The 16,869-nt window shown below is 42.2% G+C and overlaps 1 protein-coding gene across 2 annotated transcripts in view; it reads right to left on the bottom strand.

Moving 5' to 3' along the window:
- Positions 1 to 14,694: 14,694 nt before the first annotated feature.
- ngef (neuronal guanine nucleotide exchange factor) overlaps positions 14,695 to 16,869 on the bottom strand; it is a 44,170-nt gene continuing 41,995 nt past the window's right edge. Inside the window, exons 13-15 of one of the 2 annotated variants that reach the window (XM_075474166.1) lie at positions 16,387 to 16,466; positions 16,201 to 16,305; positions 14,695 to 16,043 (exon numbers count right to left, since the gene is read on the bottom strand). In XM_075474166.1, coding sequence (XP_075330281.1) covers positions 15,793 to 16,043; positions 16,201 to 16,305; positions 16,387 to 16,466 — 436 coding nt within the window. In that variant the 3' untranslated portion in view covers positions 14,695 to 15,792. The remainder of the gene's footprint in view (positions 16,044 to 16,200; positions 16,306 to 16,386; positions 16,467 to 16,869) is intronic. The other variant, XR_012770316.1, reaches the window with a different exon arrangement.

A 16,869-nucleotide genomic window follows, 5' to 3' on the forward strand; every position in this document is an offset into this window, starting at 1 on the left:
GTATTACATTACTGTTGATTGGCATTTAACAACATAATACTTTACTGCACTACTACTAAACAGTTCGATTTCGCACATACCTTTGACGAAGTGGTCACCGCAGACACGAGCATTTGCAGATTCAGCTCCTCCAGTCTGTAAACGTAGGTTAGCTATCCACTTTTTGCGGCGTTGTTCTGTGAGTTTTTTTTCCATTTCTCACCTCTATGGGCGATTACCTTAGGTACTCGATAGTAACCCTTTCCCTTCTCTCGGTTAGACCGATTGCAACATCCAAAAACGGCACAAAACTGAGGTATTTTGGGCAAAAAGTGGCAGACAAAACACAGTGTTTTCAATGGGCTCCAGCTCAGGTTGCCCACCACCTGGGTTCGCGCGCTTAGAAAAATACGGAAGTGACGTCAAGTGAAACCCACCTATTGAGTGATTATGAACTTGTTTTTTTAAAACTTTTTTTTTCTTTTTGTCTATTTATCATCATCTATAATGATCAGGGAACAGGAAAGCAACAGTAAAACAGAACAATGTAGTAAAATATTACTATATCATCATTACCATATAGTAGGAAAACACATGCGAAAAGTTGCCTATATTTTTTCAGGAAATGGTGGATATTGACTTGATGTTTGAACTTATTTTCATTTTTCTGTCTTTTACCTTCATTCATAAGGAGGAAACTAACAATAAAACAGGAGAAAGTGGTAAAATACTGTCATCAATAGGCTAACACATGCAAGAAGTGGAAGACATTGAATTGATTTTTTTTTTTTTTAACCTGTTCAACCTTATTCATAATGATCAGGAATGAGGAATACAATAATAAAACAAGTGGTAAAATGTCAGGATCATTGCGCTGGCGGATAGGTGCGCCGCGGCACCGGGGGCTGGATGGAGAGAGCGCATGCTAAAGATACCAGACCCACTTCTCCCACCCCTGATTCCTCGACCAACACCTCTACGGACACTGCGACCGCGTTCCCCACTACCACCCACTCCATTGAGGTTGGATAACGGCACCGAATGAGTTGGAGTGTGTGTGTGTGCTTGGAGAACAGCCTCGATTCGCATGCCGGCACCATTGCCTTCGGAAGTTTCACCGTGGGAAGCATGAGTGCTCGTCCGATCCTCCTTCTCACGAGGTAAAAAGTCTCCTTCGGAGTCGGAATCGGCAAATAGCATGCTCAATACTTCCGCACGGTTCAACTTCTTACAAGCCATGGTGTTAAAAACTCACTAACAGTTCGCTGACAATAAAAATTCGACTCGCGCGTCTCTACAGAAAAGCTCTGAATTACTGCTTCCGTGTCTGAGCTAGCGCGGCTTTTTTGCACTTCCTTATAAAAACACTGTGAACTACAAAATGACGTGAGCTTGGTCTTGTTTGAAAGGGTAACATGTTTGCCAACTAGTGGTAGGAGGACTGAACACCTTAAAGCCCGTTTATTTTATCTACAGACTGTTTTGTTTATGCTGACGTCATGTCGCAATTCTGCGACTTTGGCGGTTAGAGGGTTAAAGTAGGCCTATATCACTTTTTAATGAAACATTTTTACCTTTATAGAAACTGTCGAGGTTGGTAGCTCCAACAAGGAAGAGAGAGAGAAAGGAGAGGCTAAGGAGGATGAGAGAGAGGAAGAACAGGCTACCAAAGAGGGTGAGAGAGAGGAAGAACAGGCTACCAGTGAGAGAATTCCCGTCATGTAAGGGTAGGAGAGACTGGGAAAGTAGAGGTGGGTGTGGGTGGGTTGCTACGGGGGGGGGGGGGGGGGGGGGGGGGGCCCATTCAGAGAATGTTGTCCCGGGCCCAGCAAAACCTGTCAGCGGCCCTGCAGTAACATTACACATAAAGTGCAAACATAATATAGCAATTGTATACACACACAAACACACCTTTAAATTAAAACTGGCTGAACATCTTGATTATCTGCAGTAAGTAACAGCAACACAGCACAAACTAAAGTGCACAATGAGTATGGCTCTGCCAGCCATAATTCTCCTAGCTGAGGTCAGAAATATAATGGACCGTAAGGCTTTGATACGGCTCCGCTGTACGGCTTGACCACATGTCTGTTGTAGCCGCAAAAAACTCAACAGCCTTCAACTCTGCTGCCACTCTCTGCCTACACTGCATATGTAGCTCCGGTAGGGCATTCTGACTGAAATACGTGCGGGAGGGCATTCTGTACCTCTTATCCAGTGTAGTTACCAAATTATTGAACCCAGGCTTGGTCACCGTATTGACGGGCATCATGTCTTTCGTGATGCATTGGGTTACTGCTTCGGTGATTTCCGCGTGCCGTTTTGAAGTGTGTTCATGTGGCGTAACACCTTCAAACAGTTCGGTCAGTGATCCTTACCGAGTAACGTTATTAGGATTATTCTGCACACTGCTTGATTTTTTTGCCATACATCTATCATACACTGTTTTGTGTTGCGTTTTTAGGTGCTGAGAAAGGTTGGTAGTGTTGCCCTGTGATGTACCAACGCTGACCAGGCAGGTTTTACACAGTACCCGACTCCTTAAAACGAAAATAGTCCCACACAACTGATGTGCAGTTCCTCTTTGAAACTAGCATCCCCGCAGGGTCTGGTTCTGTTGAGCCTGAGCCCATTGTGTAGGTTACAGCTTTGCTTGCAAGTTCTCTCCGGTAGACTGTTTCATAACTTTGCTCCCCGTGTCACGTGACCAGAGTGCAGCCTCTGGTTAGACAATCTCGTTTGATCATATCACATGAACAGAGTATAATCGCAGCCTTTGCGATTAGAAAATTGCACTTGGTCATATCGTGATATTATCGCAAATGCAATATATCGTTCAGCCCTAGTCGGCAAGTGTGCCCGTGACAAGAACTTATCTATATCCGCCTGGTCAATTGTACCCTGGGATGAATACAATTTTACGATTAAAATTTTTTAATCCAATTAATCACATGATTTCCCTGATCACGATTAATTGCATTTCCAAATCCAAAAGTATAATGTATACCCCCCAGTATGCTGGACAAAGGACTGGTAGAGTCCCATATTTCTTCAATATCATTCAAGTACAATTAATAAAGCAGGCAGAGAATGTGTGGTTAGGTCTTAGTCCAGTAAATGTAGGTTTGGGTTGATCAGTTCCCTTGGAATACAGGTTTCTTTTTGGGGATAGGAATGAGAGTTCAGAAAGCAACACTGCTAAGGGGCTGGAAAAAGATTTCAGGAAGTCCTACATTTAGATGCAACAGCATCTAAGCTGTCCACTACTGGAGATACAAGTATTACCTACGCTTTCGTTTGAGAAATGGTAATCAAATCCACAAGATCTGCAGGGCTGAGTATTAGCTGGAAACATGCTTGAAGAAAAGCCAGATGCCAAGAGATTAGGTAAAGTCACTTTAATTTGACAAACCAACACAGTCATTTGGAACAAACCACCTCCCTGATGACGTTCCTGAAAGTGAACAGAAGGATTGGAAATCAGAGTTTCATAGTGAAAACTGGAGCAATCACTGAATAACTGCTGTGTTTGAGACAAACCTGCCGACCTTAGCTGGACCAATGGCGTCGCTTTAAAGGTTTATGGGGCACCTTGAACTGGTCACCTGGCCGCTTGGCTTGGTAGCGCGACTGCGGGCGGTTCATTGATGCATAGCCATGCTGCTGCGGCACCTTGGGCTCCTGGGGACGGTACACCTGCTGCTGCTGGGGCACCTTGGGCTCCTGGGGACGGTACACCTGCTGCTGCTGGGGCACCTTGGGCTCCTGGGGACGGTACACCTGCTGCTGCTGGGGCACCTTGGGCTCCTGGGGACGGTACACCTGCTGCTGATGGGGCACCTTGGGCTCCTGGGGACGGTACACCTGCTGCTGATGGGGCACCTTGGGCTCCTGGGGACGGTACTGCTGCTGATGGGGCACCTTGGGCTCCTGGGGACGGTACACCTGCTGCTGCTGGGGCACCTTGGGCTCCTGGGGACGGTACACCTGCTGCTGCTGGGGCACCTTGGGCTCCTGGGGACGGTACACCTGCTGCTGCTGGGGCACCTTGGGCTCCTGGGGACGGTACACCTGCTGCTGCTGGGGCACCTTGGGCTCCTGGGGGCGGTACACCTGCTGCTGGGGCTCCTGGGGGCGGTACACCTGCTGCTGGGGCTCCTGGGGGCGGTACACCTGCTGCTGGGGCTCCTGGGGGCGGTACACCTGCTGCTGGGGCTCCTGGGGGCGGTACACCTGCTGCTGGGGCTCCTGGGGGCGGTACACCTGCTGCTGGGGCTCCTGGGGGCGGTACACCTGCTGCTGGGGCTCCTGGGGGCGGTACACCTGCTGCTGGGGCTCCTGGGGGCGGTACACCTGCTGCTGGGGCTCCTGGGGGCGGTACACCTGCTGCTGGGGCACCTTGGGCTCCTGGGGATGGTAGACGTGCTGGTCATGGGGCACCTTGGGCTCCTGGGGGCGGTACACCTGCTGCTGGGGCTCCTGGGGATGGTACACGTGCTGATCATGGGGCACCGGACCCCCTAGTGGGTAGACCGGCTCAACAGGAAACACGGGCTCATAGCGGACAAGTGACACTTCCTTTCCATGTTTCTTCGCAGTTCCAGTAGTGTAGGCTGTTGGGGAAATATTTTAGTCCATGTATATAGGAGTCAAAGTCATCATTTTCATCAAGCTTACCATTTACTTCATGTCTTTCAAAAGGTATCAGGGACAACAGCAACAACCTAGAAAAGAAACTACATTTAATGCATATTCTAATGATACTAATCAAAATTTATCAATTTATTCAAAAAAACAAGTTGAAACTTACCTAAAAAGGAGCTTCATCAGATCAGTCATGGTTGGCATCAAACTCAGCCACATCTGACAACTGCTGCCTGGACACAAAATTTGACTAATGACAAAACAGTAGGTCACTGCAGTCAGTCTGAAACACTTTATACTTCCCTTTGTATCATTACTAAGTGGACACAGGTGTTAGTCGTTTGAGGTCGGCGAGGCTCGTCATAGTGCAGGAGAACTTTACTGCATGTCAAACTAAGACAGGACATTGAACAGTTTTACTTTTGTATGTGCAGCACTGTGCTTTATATGCATGGTTTGAGTTTCTTTCTGATTTCATATATATTTGGATGATAATTTGATCACAATGATGAGGCTGTAATCTTTGGAGCCACTTACCAAACTGAAAGCCGATTGGTTTAGATGTTTGCTCATCAATATAAAATTCTTAATGTGTGTCAGAGCTGGTGGTATTGTCTTGCATTCCTTTTCTTTGCTTTTAAATCAGTTATATAGTTTGATGTGTACAGGCCAATTGGTCTTATGAGCTGATTTGTACACAGCAATTCTCTTGCATTGTGTCTTTTTTCTTTACATTCTTTATAGAAGAGTACATGAAAACAAAGTTTAATCATAAACAGAATATATATTAAAGGAACATTCCACCAGTGGAGACATGAATATGTATTGAAAGTGGGCCATATATGTGGTAGAATAGTAGCATAAATTTATAATTTGGTGCCTTCTTGATCGAGAAAAGGCAGAAAATGACTTTTTTGTGCTTTTGGATTAAAGACAACAATCCCCATAGTGCATTGCAATGTTCGAGATCCTCAGGCCACTCCCCCGAGAGTAGCACCGACTACGCTACCTGGAAATCATGTCACACAATTTCTAGTGAAGAGTTTGCGAAATCATTCGTGAATTACTCCTCGTTTGTGTATCGAAATGGTGTGCACTTGCATGGTACCGGGATGTTCAGCCAGCACAAGGAAAATACACGGAGTAAGTTTTCATAGATTACCCAAAGAGTTGGACTTGTGCAAAAAGCCAGGAACTTTTGGAACTGCTAGCAATGCTAAACGCATTTGCCTGGAGGTAAGGCTTTTTTTCTAACTCGACTCTAGCGGCTACTGAGAACACACACTGATATAGTCGTATGCTGTAAAGCAGCACATCTCATATGATTTGGCTGTTTACAAAGTAAATATCTTGTATGTTTTGGTTGCTTGCTGTTCTAGTGTCTGCCTCGCTAACTCCACTCGTCAGCAAAGTTAGCAATGTAACGTTAGACACATTGCTATGTAGATCTAAATAAGTTCGTTATTAGCGATGTAAATCCACCATGTTTTACTGTGTTAGTCTGACGTTATTCAAATGTTTTTAACGTTATTGAACGTATGACATTTCAGACTAAAACGACGTCGACGTCTGCTGCAGAGTTGTCCTCATCATCAGAAAACATTGAATCCCAGACAGCGCCAGACGTCAGCTGTACCTTAAAGCTGCAGTCTGCAAGATTTGTTGTTGTCATACGTAAAGTTCTAATTTTTGGCATTTTAAGAGTTTACATGATCTATCAGAACGCTTGAAGTTGAAAACGGTGACCTCCGTAGTCGTAAAATGCAAGAAATGCTTATTTTTTAACCGAAAAATAAAAAGTTATTCAACTTCCTGTCCCGCCCCTTCAAAACACATGAGAACTCGTGCACGTAGACGTGCACGCCAGATGCGCCTACACGACTCCTCATTCATCAACTCACCTGTCATTTGCGATCATGGAAGACACAGTAAGTAGACTAGCCGTAATGAAGTTCAATAGTCTAGATAAATAACCGTGGGGACGAGCCAACCTTGTATCGCGCGTGCACAATCGGTGATTGACAGGCAGCAGAGCCCAGCTCGTAAACCTGATTGGTTACCTTTTACCGGTCCGGTCCGCAATTTTGTAAACAAACCTGCTGGCTTTGGAGGGACCTAGCGGGACATATAGGGGACCTAGAGAACTCGTTTTTTTTTGTATTGGGGTATTTAATGTACTACTTTCAGGATCCCCGGACAGTTCCAGGCATTATGCTTGAAAAAGAGTTGCAGACTGCAGCTTTAACCCATTCCTCGTGATACATTTTGTAATATTACCATGTCTTATATGTCCTAAATGTCTTTGTCTTATATGGTCTTTTGGCCTTATCCTTGCACTGCCTTACCTGTTTGCACTTCCATCGAGCACTTTACTGTATACTCAATCACAGGGTCAATACCTTTTTTTTAATCGTGTGGATACTGTTGTTTGTGTGTCTTTATGTTCATGACAATTCTTATTTTGTGAATTAAAAAACAAAATGTCACTCCTTCTCTCCTGTCTCCCTTCAACAAAGTTTAGAATAGCATCATAAACTTGGAAGGAGGTAACTGATTTGCAACAAACTTATAATGCAATGTATACTTGTAATGCTTCATAATTTATAGTAATTTTAGGTAGGCTATGATCACAATTCTGTCGTTTTGTCATCTGAGGTAACAGTAGCTATATTGTTCCAGTTCTTAAATGTTGGTCGTTCAATAACTCGAATACACTTGGAGCAACATTAGGCTACTAAGAACCACAACAACATACATTTAACCATTTAATTAAATAACTACACAAACAATACAACTGTTGAATGAATGTAAAACAAGGAAACTATAGCTCCTCCTGAGCGTCCTCCACTTCTTGGTGCCCGCAGTACTGGCCGTCTGGAGCTGGGTAGTTCTGGCGGATAGCCTGCACGACACAAGCAGGTAACACGACACGATGCCCTCTGCTCCTTGCAGGACCCACTCAAGAAAGTGCCGGTAGGCTGTTAGACGAAATTGTCTAGACAAAACATTGATCACAAAGTGAGTGATGGCATTTGAGCCTAGCGTGCCACAGTAGCTTGCATAACTGCAAGCTATTTGTGCAATGAACATGCCACGTTAGCGTGTTAGCAAGAGTACTCCTTGACATAGTAACAAAGAAAACAAACTTACTTTACAGAAAGACGTCCATTTGGCCCTGTAGGCTTTGGCTGTCGTTTCCAGTTGATTTTAGGTATTCTAAAGTAAGTCTCCAGGACGCCACTATCCATATGGGGTGCGAAACTCGGGTGATCAACAACACACACGTCCGTGTCATCCTCCGATTTCGTCCAGAAGAAAAAATTGGCACCGCTGGAATTCTCGGCAGCAGACAGACTCTTGTTCTGTGTCCATTGGCGCACAGTTAGAGCACAGGCACCACCAATTCGCCCCAGCTCGAGCCATTTCTTCTTCTAAATCCCAGTCCTCCGTATTGCATCTGTCTGAGTATTCGGTACCTTCGACCATGTTAGCTGCAGCTCTCAAAAGCACTGGCACTGATCTGTGATAGGTCTGTTAGCGCATTAGGTCCAACCCCCCTATGGGCGGTGTTGAAGGGTGGGAACTAGCGCTTGTAGTTTCTACAGAAATCCACCCCTCTTCCACTTCCTCCTACAATGACGCAAAATGACGATTTTTGCGTCATTGTAGGAGGAAGTGTAAAGAGGTGAATACGGATTTCTCCCGTCTCAGGGGGAAATGAGAGAGTGTTGCATGACCATTCAAAAGTATGACTGGGTTTCTAACAATGCAAAGCCTAATGCAAATGGGTGGAGTGTCCCTTTAATGTCTTATACTAAACTTATACTACTTATACTATACATTATATTAGTATAATGTATAGTATAATCCTAACGTATAACTTATAGCATTTAGTTTTATTTTAAATGTGCTGCCATATGAATGAAAGTGCCATAACATTTGTTGTGCAAACACACTTTTAACATCAGCATCTTTATGTAGTTTTTATGTAGAAGCCTCGCTCCACTGTCTGTTTCCTTGATTGACTTGCTGCTATCAGTTGTGTGTTTTGCCTTTAAGTGATATTTTAGACTGGAACTACTACGCTGAGAAAACAATTCAACTTGGCAGTGTTTACAGATGACTTTGGTTCTGTCGACTCCGCCGTCTGGAAGAACTTTAAAATGAAAATGGCCGAGTAAAAGTTCCGTACCCTTCTCCATGTTTGGTGGATCCGCCGATTACTTTCTTTTCCGGTTCCACAGCAGACAGCAACAGACTTTTACAATAATAAAATAAATAATAAGACAAAAACCCGTGGCGTAGTGGGTTGAGCAGGCGCCCCATGTACAAGAGGCTTTAGTCCTCGCTGCAGCTGGCCCCGGTTCGGCATCGGACGGCCCTGTGCTGCGTGTCATTCCCCCTCTCTCTGCTTCCTGTCTCTCTGAACTTTCCTATCCATTAAAGGCACAAAAGCCTTTTTTATTTTAAATTTAAAAAAAAAAAAAAAAAAAAAAAACCTGCGTTAATGGCAAATATTTATCAGCGTTAAATAATTAACTAGTTAACGCGATAATAACGCGTTAACTCGCCCAGCCCTAATTAATATATATGTTTGTATATACTCACTGGCCACTTTATTAGGTGCACCTGTTCAATTGCTTGTTAAGACAAATAGCTAATCAGCCAATTGCATGAATGCAACTCAATGCATTTAGGCATGTAGAGGTGGTCAAGGCAACTTGCTGAAGTTCAAACCGAGCATCAAAACGGGGAAGAAAGGGGATTGAAGTGGCTTTGAGCATGGCATGGTTGTTGGTGCCATACAGGCTGGTCTGAGTATTTCAAAAACTGGTGATCTGCTGGAATTTTCATGCACAACCATCTCTAGGGTTCACAGAGAATGATTCGAAAAAGAGAAAATATCGACAGATGTGTGGCCAAAAATCCCTTGTTGATGTCAGAGGTCAGAGGAGAATGGGCAGACTGGTTCGAGATGATAGGAAGGCAACAGTAACTCAAATAAGCACTCGTTCCAACCAAGGAATGCAGAATACCATCTCTGAACGCACAACACGTCAAACCTTGAAGAAGACGGGCTACAGCAGCAGAAGACCACACCGGGTGACTTGATGAAATATAAGGATTTACAAGAAGTTCTCACTGCCTAAATAAACCATATTTAACCTCGGATGTATGGGCACCACCTTCAAAGAAGGGAAAAGGAATGTTAAAATGAATGTTTCAGTCTCATAGCGCTACTTTGTGATTTCTCGTTTGGTTTGACCGACATTACGTAAAGAAGACATACAACACAGCCTATTAATGATTTATATATATGAACTATTTATTAAAACGATATAACCAAAAACATGAAACTTAAGACAAACAGGAAAAATGTGTATATGGATGATTGTATAGGAAACACTAAGTGAATTGCAAAAACTATGGGGAATGGAAGAATCGGAATTACTTAAATTGTCTAGATTTTGTTTACTGTTTGCAGTTAAAGGCTAACATCTTGGAGTCATTTATCATTTAAATGTGAATTCTCTCAACACCCATCGTATACCGTTACTTGGGTTGACACTTTAGCCTTGTTAGTCAGCTCTGAACACACCAGCCAGCTGGGTCCAAGTGGGTTTCTCTCGGTTCCGCGTCTCAAGGCCTTCCTTAGTTGTGGGTGACTTTTGTGGATTTTCAAGTTGCCTGGACAGGTCGCTCTTCTTCACGGGAGGAGGGCTTCTGCCCTGGAGACGGAACTGGCTGGTATCGAGAGTTTCACCACAAAGAATGACAGAAAAATGTCCAAGTGTCGGAGTTGGTTTGGTTGCTGACCAACTCTGATGAGGGGAACTTAAATTCACAAAATATTAACAAAAAGTTGACAAGCTTAATGCTGGGTTTCTTGGTAAGAAAAACTAACAATGTGATAACGTGTGCAGCAGCGGAGATTAAAAACGTGCGACGTAAACAAACACGAAGACGAGAGGACGATGCACGAATGAAAAACAAAAATGTATGTCTTTCTACAACTTCATTCTGTTTCTTTCTTTGCTCTGATCTTCTTCCTTCTCATCTTTCTATCCCGTCATCTTTCTGTCTTTCCATCTTATTTCTTCATTCTTTCATTTCCTTCATCCTTCTGACTCGTACTGACTTTCCTATCGCGGGTTCTGGGATTTGTTCGCGGAGGCGGGGCATGACGTAGGCTAACACTTTCAGCCAATTGTATGCCTGAATCTGTTGTGACGTCTGCCTGGGCGTGTTTTGTAGATCTAATTCTAGCGTTAGAGATTTTGGATAAAACAAAGAAACTCGATTTCTCTATTCCTCCGTATCATAAAACATTTAGAGGATTCTGAAAAGACCCCAACTTGTTAAGATATACGTACTATTGCACTGTTAGAGCTGCCGTGTTGTTGTTATCGGGGGCTTATTACACACGGGACTACTGTGATGACGTCATTAACACGCGCCGCCGCAGCAGCATCTTTACACAGAATTTGCTACTGCTTCTGGTAACATGGTTCCTAATTGCGTATTTCCAAATTGCCATGTTGCACAAAACTAGCAGTAGCAAACTCCGTGTAAAGACAGCCGACAGTCACAGAGCACGGAGTGAACGAGTTGTGCTGTAGCAGTGAGCGTTGATGGCGTCATACCAGTAGATGCGTGCCCCCAATAACAATAACAAAGTATTGGTGAAATAAAGACAGATAATGCCTTATTTAGAGGCCGTATTGTCAATGCCCTGTTCTTTCCCGTTATATTGATATACGTGGATCTCGCCGACTTTCACCAAACTGTTATCGGTGTGTAGATGAACGTATTTTATGCCAGAAATAAGGTCCAGGTTTATAAAAAAATTACTTCCCTTTAACTGTTATATTAGTAAATCATAATTTTAAGGGTCTCGGGCATGTAATGTCTACTCACATTCTTATCTTTCGCCTCCCTCCGACCCTCCCAGATCCCCATCATCTTTTCTCCCAGTGTATGGGACTACTTTATGCATGATTAATTATAAAATTAATTAATAATAATATGGATGAATATCAAAATATGAAGCCCTAACCACTGATCATGTGTTTACAATGCCAGTTATGCTGGTAAACAGTTGTAAAAAAAAAGACAGTTCTAAGAGCACAATAAACACAACACAAGTTGACCCAACAAAATCGTATTTATATACATTTATATAAAGAAAAGCCTGCTGATGTCAGCGTCTGTGTAATAAGCTGTCAGCTCATTGGTCACAGAGCAGGACAGGTTCTGGGAACAAGTTTATCGTAAATTTTCATATAGAGCGCCCTGTTGTTCATTTTCCATCGGTATTTTATCGACTATTTTTTGACTCTCACAGTAATACGGGACAAAGAAAAATCCTTTTCAGCTAAATACGGGACAGGTGCTTTTGTTTCTAAATACGGGACGATTCCGTTTTTCAAGGGACGGTTGGCCACCCTAACCTCCACTTTCCAAAGCTGAGAAAGATTGAGGGGGGGTTAAAGCCTGTGTGTAAGAAACTACCCATTCATTTGCATTGTAGTGGAGGAGACCAGAGATGGAACGTGGAGTCAGAAAAATATTTGTCAAACATTATTTGTTCCACCGTCCCCCCCGGGATCTGCACCCATGGGGGAGTGTATATATAAGATGAATCTCTACATCTGACAATGAGCAGTGGTTGAATAATCCAACTTTGCCCACATTCAGTTGGTATGGTTAGGATTTGGGTTAAGGGGGGAATGTCATGGTTTTCTCTGGTTGTCAGACCCAAATGCAGAAAACTCAAGAGTCAAGATAGTTTGAAGTGTTTTATTTTCAAAGTGAGGAAAATTGTCGTTGATGGAGTGGATCTTTCCAGGAAGTGAATTCAGTCAGGGGTTGGCACCACAGCGGCTGCAGGAATAACTGGGACTGAAACAGATGCACAGGTGAGTCTGGATAAGGTTTTCTGAGCAGGATGCAGATGATGGGAGACTTACAGTTTCTTAGATGTGGATCCACTTGGGGGGGGGCAGATAAACACTGAGGGGTTTCTGAAGGTTGAGGGTTTGAATCCAGATGGGTGTTCCAGAGCACGGTGGAGAGCGGACTGGGTTCGATCGGGAGCAGTAAGGAGAGCACGGCTGCCAGTAGTTAATCAGGTCCAGGTCTTGGGAGAGTCTTCAGGTTTGTGTACTGGATACAATGGTCCGAGCTTGGTTTCAGGAAACTGGAAAATCTTGGAAGCAAAAACACAACTAGTTAGTCTTCAAGGTATCGACAGGTTCATGGAAAGGTAATTCACAGGCTTGAAGTACCACTTATGGCAACAATCAGGCGCCGAAGCACTGACAGCGATCTCCTTAAATGCTCCTCCTTGATGATGGTAAGTTACTGCAGGTGTGCCTCGTCAGATGCCAGCCTCAGCCACCGTGCTCTGACTACCACCTGGTGGAAGGAAAAAGAACCACCACACTCCCAGAAACCCAACAGGGAAGGTGTGATGGCCACAAAGCTAGGTCGATAACCCCATGCATCTATACATTTACACAATAAGTTGTATTTTTCCTATGCTGCATCATGGGGGGATATTATATTCATTTGTCTTCAATATTTTGTATTTTCTTTGATTTCTGAGTTATTTAATCTAGTTTGATTAGAATTAGTAACTGTTAAACAAACTCTTTTGGTTCTCTGTTAGCAGATAATGTAACACAGAATGATTCCCATATTTTCTTTCCCATATTTAATATTTTCTCTTTTTGCCCATGTCTAACCAGCTCAGTACCTCACAGAAGGTTTGGTGAAAACCAAACACGGCATATCAGCACAAACACCTCTTCAAAGCTGTCGAACACGATAGTGGAGGAATGATAATTTAGGCCTGTTTTGAAGCAACAGAAACACGTCATCTTACAGTCATGAAGACGACAGGGAGCTCCTCCGTATAACAAAGTATTTTTAAGTGAAATGTATGGTAATTTGTTCAACAACTAAAGCTCGGCTGAAACTGGGTCATGCACCAAGTTAGTGATCCCAATTACACCATGAATTCAAATGTTGTAATACTCCAGTCAAGGCCCAGACCTCCAATTATATGGCAGGATCTCGAGAGAGCTGGGCATAAATAAATGTTGGCAAACCTGAAGCAACATTTTAAAGAAGGGTAGAATAAACTTTCTCCACGTTGATTTTCATTATTCTGTAGCATCTAAGAATTGTGAGAGGGTATACTCTTTTTTTTCGCATGACTGGACATGTGCAGGAGTAAAGCAGGAAGGATTGATGTGAATCACAGATTGTTTAATCCTGGACATATCACCTTAAAGAAAGAAGAAATGTGCACACAGATATAAAGTTTCTGTCCTTGTTGCCCACTGAGAGGGTTCAGGTATCTTAATTTGCTATCTATTGATTTAGCTATTTTTCCTCAATAGCTTGTTCTGCAACACAATAATTTCCCTTCATGGATGGATCCAATCCAATCCAATGCAGTTCAGTTAGATTCAATATTTATTTTAATTAACTATATTATTGTGGCCATGTCAGTTCAATGACCTGCAGCAGAAAAAAAACACGAATCAACAAGACAATACATGCAAGACACAAAACAAAACACTGCGAAGAAAAGCCACAAAGCCAGAGGGCACATCAAAATTCCAGCACGACTTTCAATTTCCAATATGGAAATAGTTGAAAAGAGCCAGAAAAAGACAAAATGGACATGTTTGAGTATATCTGAAGTATTCCATAGCATGTGGACTGTGAAGTCCCAGCTGAGTTCAAACAGGTACAAGGTCTCCTTGTTAGTTTTTACCGAGTTTTTACATTATTTAGTGGTTAAGGATGCATTACTCTGATGTTATTTTATGTATCTGGGGTAATGCCTTTTGGCTAACTACTACCCCACTATTTTCCTGTAATTTATTTCTGGTAAACAAACATTTAAACAAACCCTTTCACTGGACAAGCACATTTTCTACCAGCCAGAATATCAGATTTTCGGTTTTTTGGTTTGACATACACAGGACATTTATTTCAGTGCATTTCATTAAGATAATAAGTTGAATAAAAAACTTGTTTGAAGAGGCTGCAACAAAATTTGAAACAAAATCATTTTAATATATTGCACAACGGTTGATCATCTCATGCATAAAAACAAGAAGTCTTGTTTTCTAATCTCTACAGATGCATTTGTTGGTTTTTTTGCTTTATCATATTGATAATCTTTTAATTACAATTAAGTTTATTTAGCTCATCTCAGTTTATAATTTACAAAGATAATTTACAGTGCAAATACCATTGTTACTCACAAGACATTCCATGACTGAAAAAGGGACCAGTACTTTTTTTTTTTTTTACAGATTCATGCAAACACCATTCTCTTTGGGCCAGTGTTTTACTGCTCGGTTAAGGTCATGGTTGGTTTGACTCTTAATATCAGGATCAGAGGCAGGGTAGAAGCCTATCTTCACTGAATACAGGTTCGGGTAAACATATTTTGTGTGTGTCAATTCTGACAAAAGAACAGCAGAAGACAGAAGCAGTAAAACGATAAGTGACACCAAAGCACAGCAGAGAATCTCAGTGTTATTTATTATCACCTACACTGGTACAAACATTTACTTTATCGATGAGTTGAAAGTAAAATGTAAATTTTTCCAATGTCTTTCCTGTTTTTACTCTTGGTTGTTTTTGCTCCGTTTGAAACATTTTGTGGTATGCATGGTCTGCCAAATTTAGGCAGATCCTTTCCTTCTTTCTTTACGCTTTATCTATGTACAAGTGTTTCATCGTTCCTTAAGTGCAGTGTATTGATTGGTACACCTGCCATCGCAATCCTAAAAGATGAACATTTGTGCTTTGGCGATGGTGTTGACATTCAGTGTTGACAACTATTTAACAAAGCAATAAACTCAAGTTTTAAAATGTGCTGAAGGATGTTGGCAGAAAGGGTTTTGGTTTCTTGTACCAAACACATGCAGAAGTTACACACCCCACTGTGTGGAGCTACAAATCATCCTGTACACATTTGCTGAGAGATAAATAACATAGCTTGCATTGACTCAACCAGAAGTGGGGCTTTGTAAGACCATTGCACACAGTAAGATATGATTTAAGAGGAATTTAATTACATCTGCCTTCATTATTTTACTCTTAGTGCATTTACTTGTGAATGATGTCATTCAACATTATTGCTCATTTACTGTTCTCCTCCATTTGTTCAGTCTTAGAACTGGAAGAGCCGTGGCCCTTTGGTGTACGTCTTCCTGTCTTTAAACCAATCCTGGCTCCAGTTTGCTGGCGTACTCCACCTTCATGCGCTTGTTGGATCCTAAAGGCCTCTCTCAGGTTCTGAGCTCGGACCTCCATGCTTTGAATCTCTTCTACAAGTCGACTAGGAAACCAGCCCCTCTCACCATCATGGAGTCTTTCAGCCATCATCCAACCTGAAATACAAACACAAAAAGACCAATTGTGGCATCATGATGGAAAGGAAAAAAATGTGGATAATAATGCATAAGGCAAAACCTGACAATTGTAAGTCCTTTTTTTATTGGTCAAAAAATCAATTTTTTGTTTTGTTTTTGCATCTACTGAACTCACCGTCATTTGTTCGCTCGAGGAGGTTCATAACATCAGCCATTTCAATGGACAGCTCATCTGGCTCTTGAGCTGAGTATGACTGAATACACTGCACCTGTGGAGAGTCTGATGAATATTACAGACAGTTTTCAGTTCATGTCTCCTTATACTTTGAACTGTATGCAATGTTGTGATTTGTTTTCTCACCTGGCTGGTGGGAACTTGTAGACATGAAGCGTGTGCGCCTGTTAGGAGTGAGTGTACACATCCATCGAAGCTTATCACTCCTGGGACATTGATTTAATTTATTAGTATTCAGTTAAATAAATTCATAATTCATAATTGTTGCGTCTTTTTTTCTATATTGTCATATTTTTTTCTATCATTTGTCGAGTAACTACCATCTAGTACAAACCCGCACTTTAGTACAGACATGTGTATATTTGTTTTATTAACAAAATAAAATCATAAAAGACACAAAGATGTTTTGTATGCGTATTAAAGAAAAAACAATAGATTGTTTTGTTTTATCCTTGTTAGCTTTAGTTTTTTTGATTGTTTTAAACAGAACCTGTTTGTTCTTGGGTTTTATGCTAGATATCTTATTCTTGAACAGCAACATTCTGTCCACACTGAATTTTCTTTACTTTATATTAAACTATGTGTATGCCTGTCTGTCTTCACATTTTA

This window comes from Odontesthes bonariensis, chromosome 9 (genome assembly GCF_027942865.1).
Source record: "Odontesthes bonariensis isolate fOdoBon6 chromosome 9, fOdoBon6.hap1, whole genome shotgun sequence".
NCBI classification, from domain to species: domain Eukaryota; kingdom Metazoa; phylum Chordata; class Actinopteri; order Atheriniformes; family Atherinopsidae; genus Odontesthes; species Odontesthes bonariensis.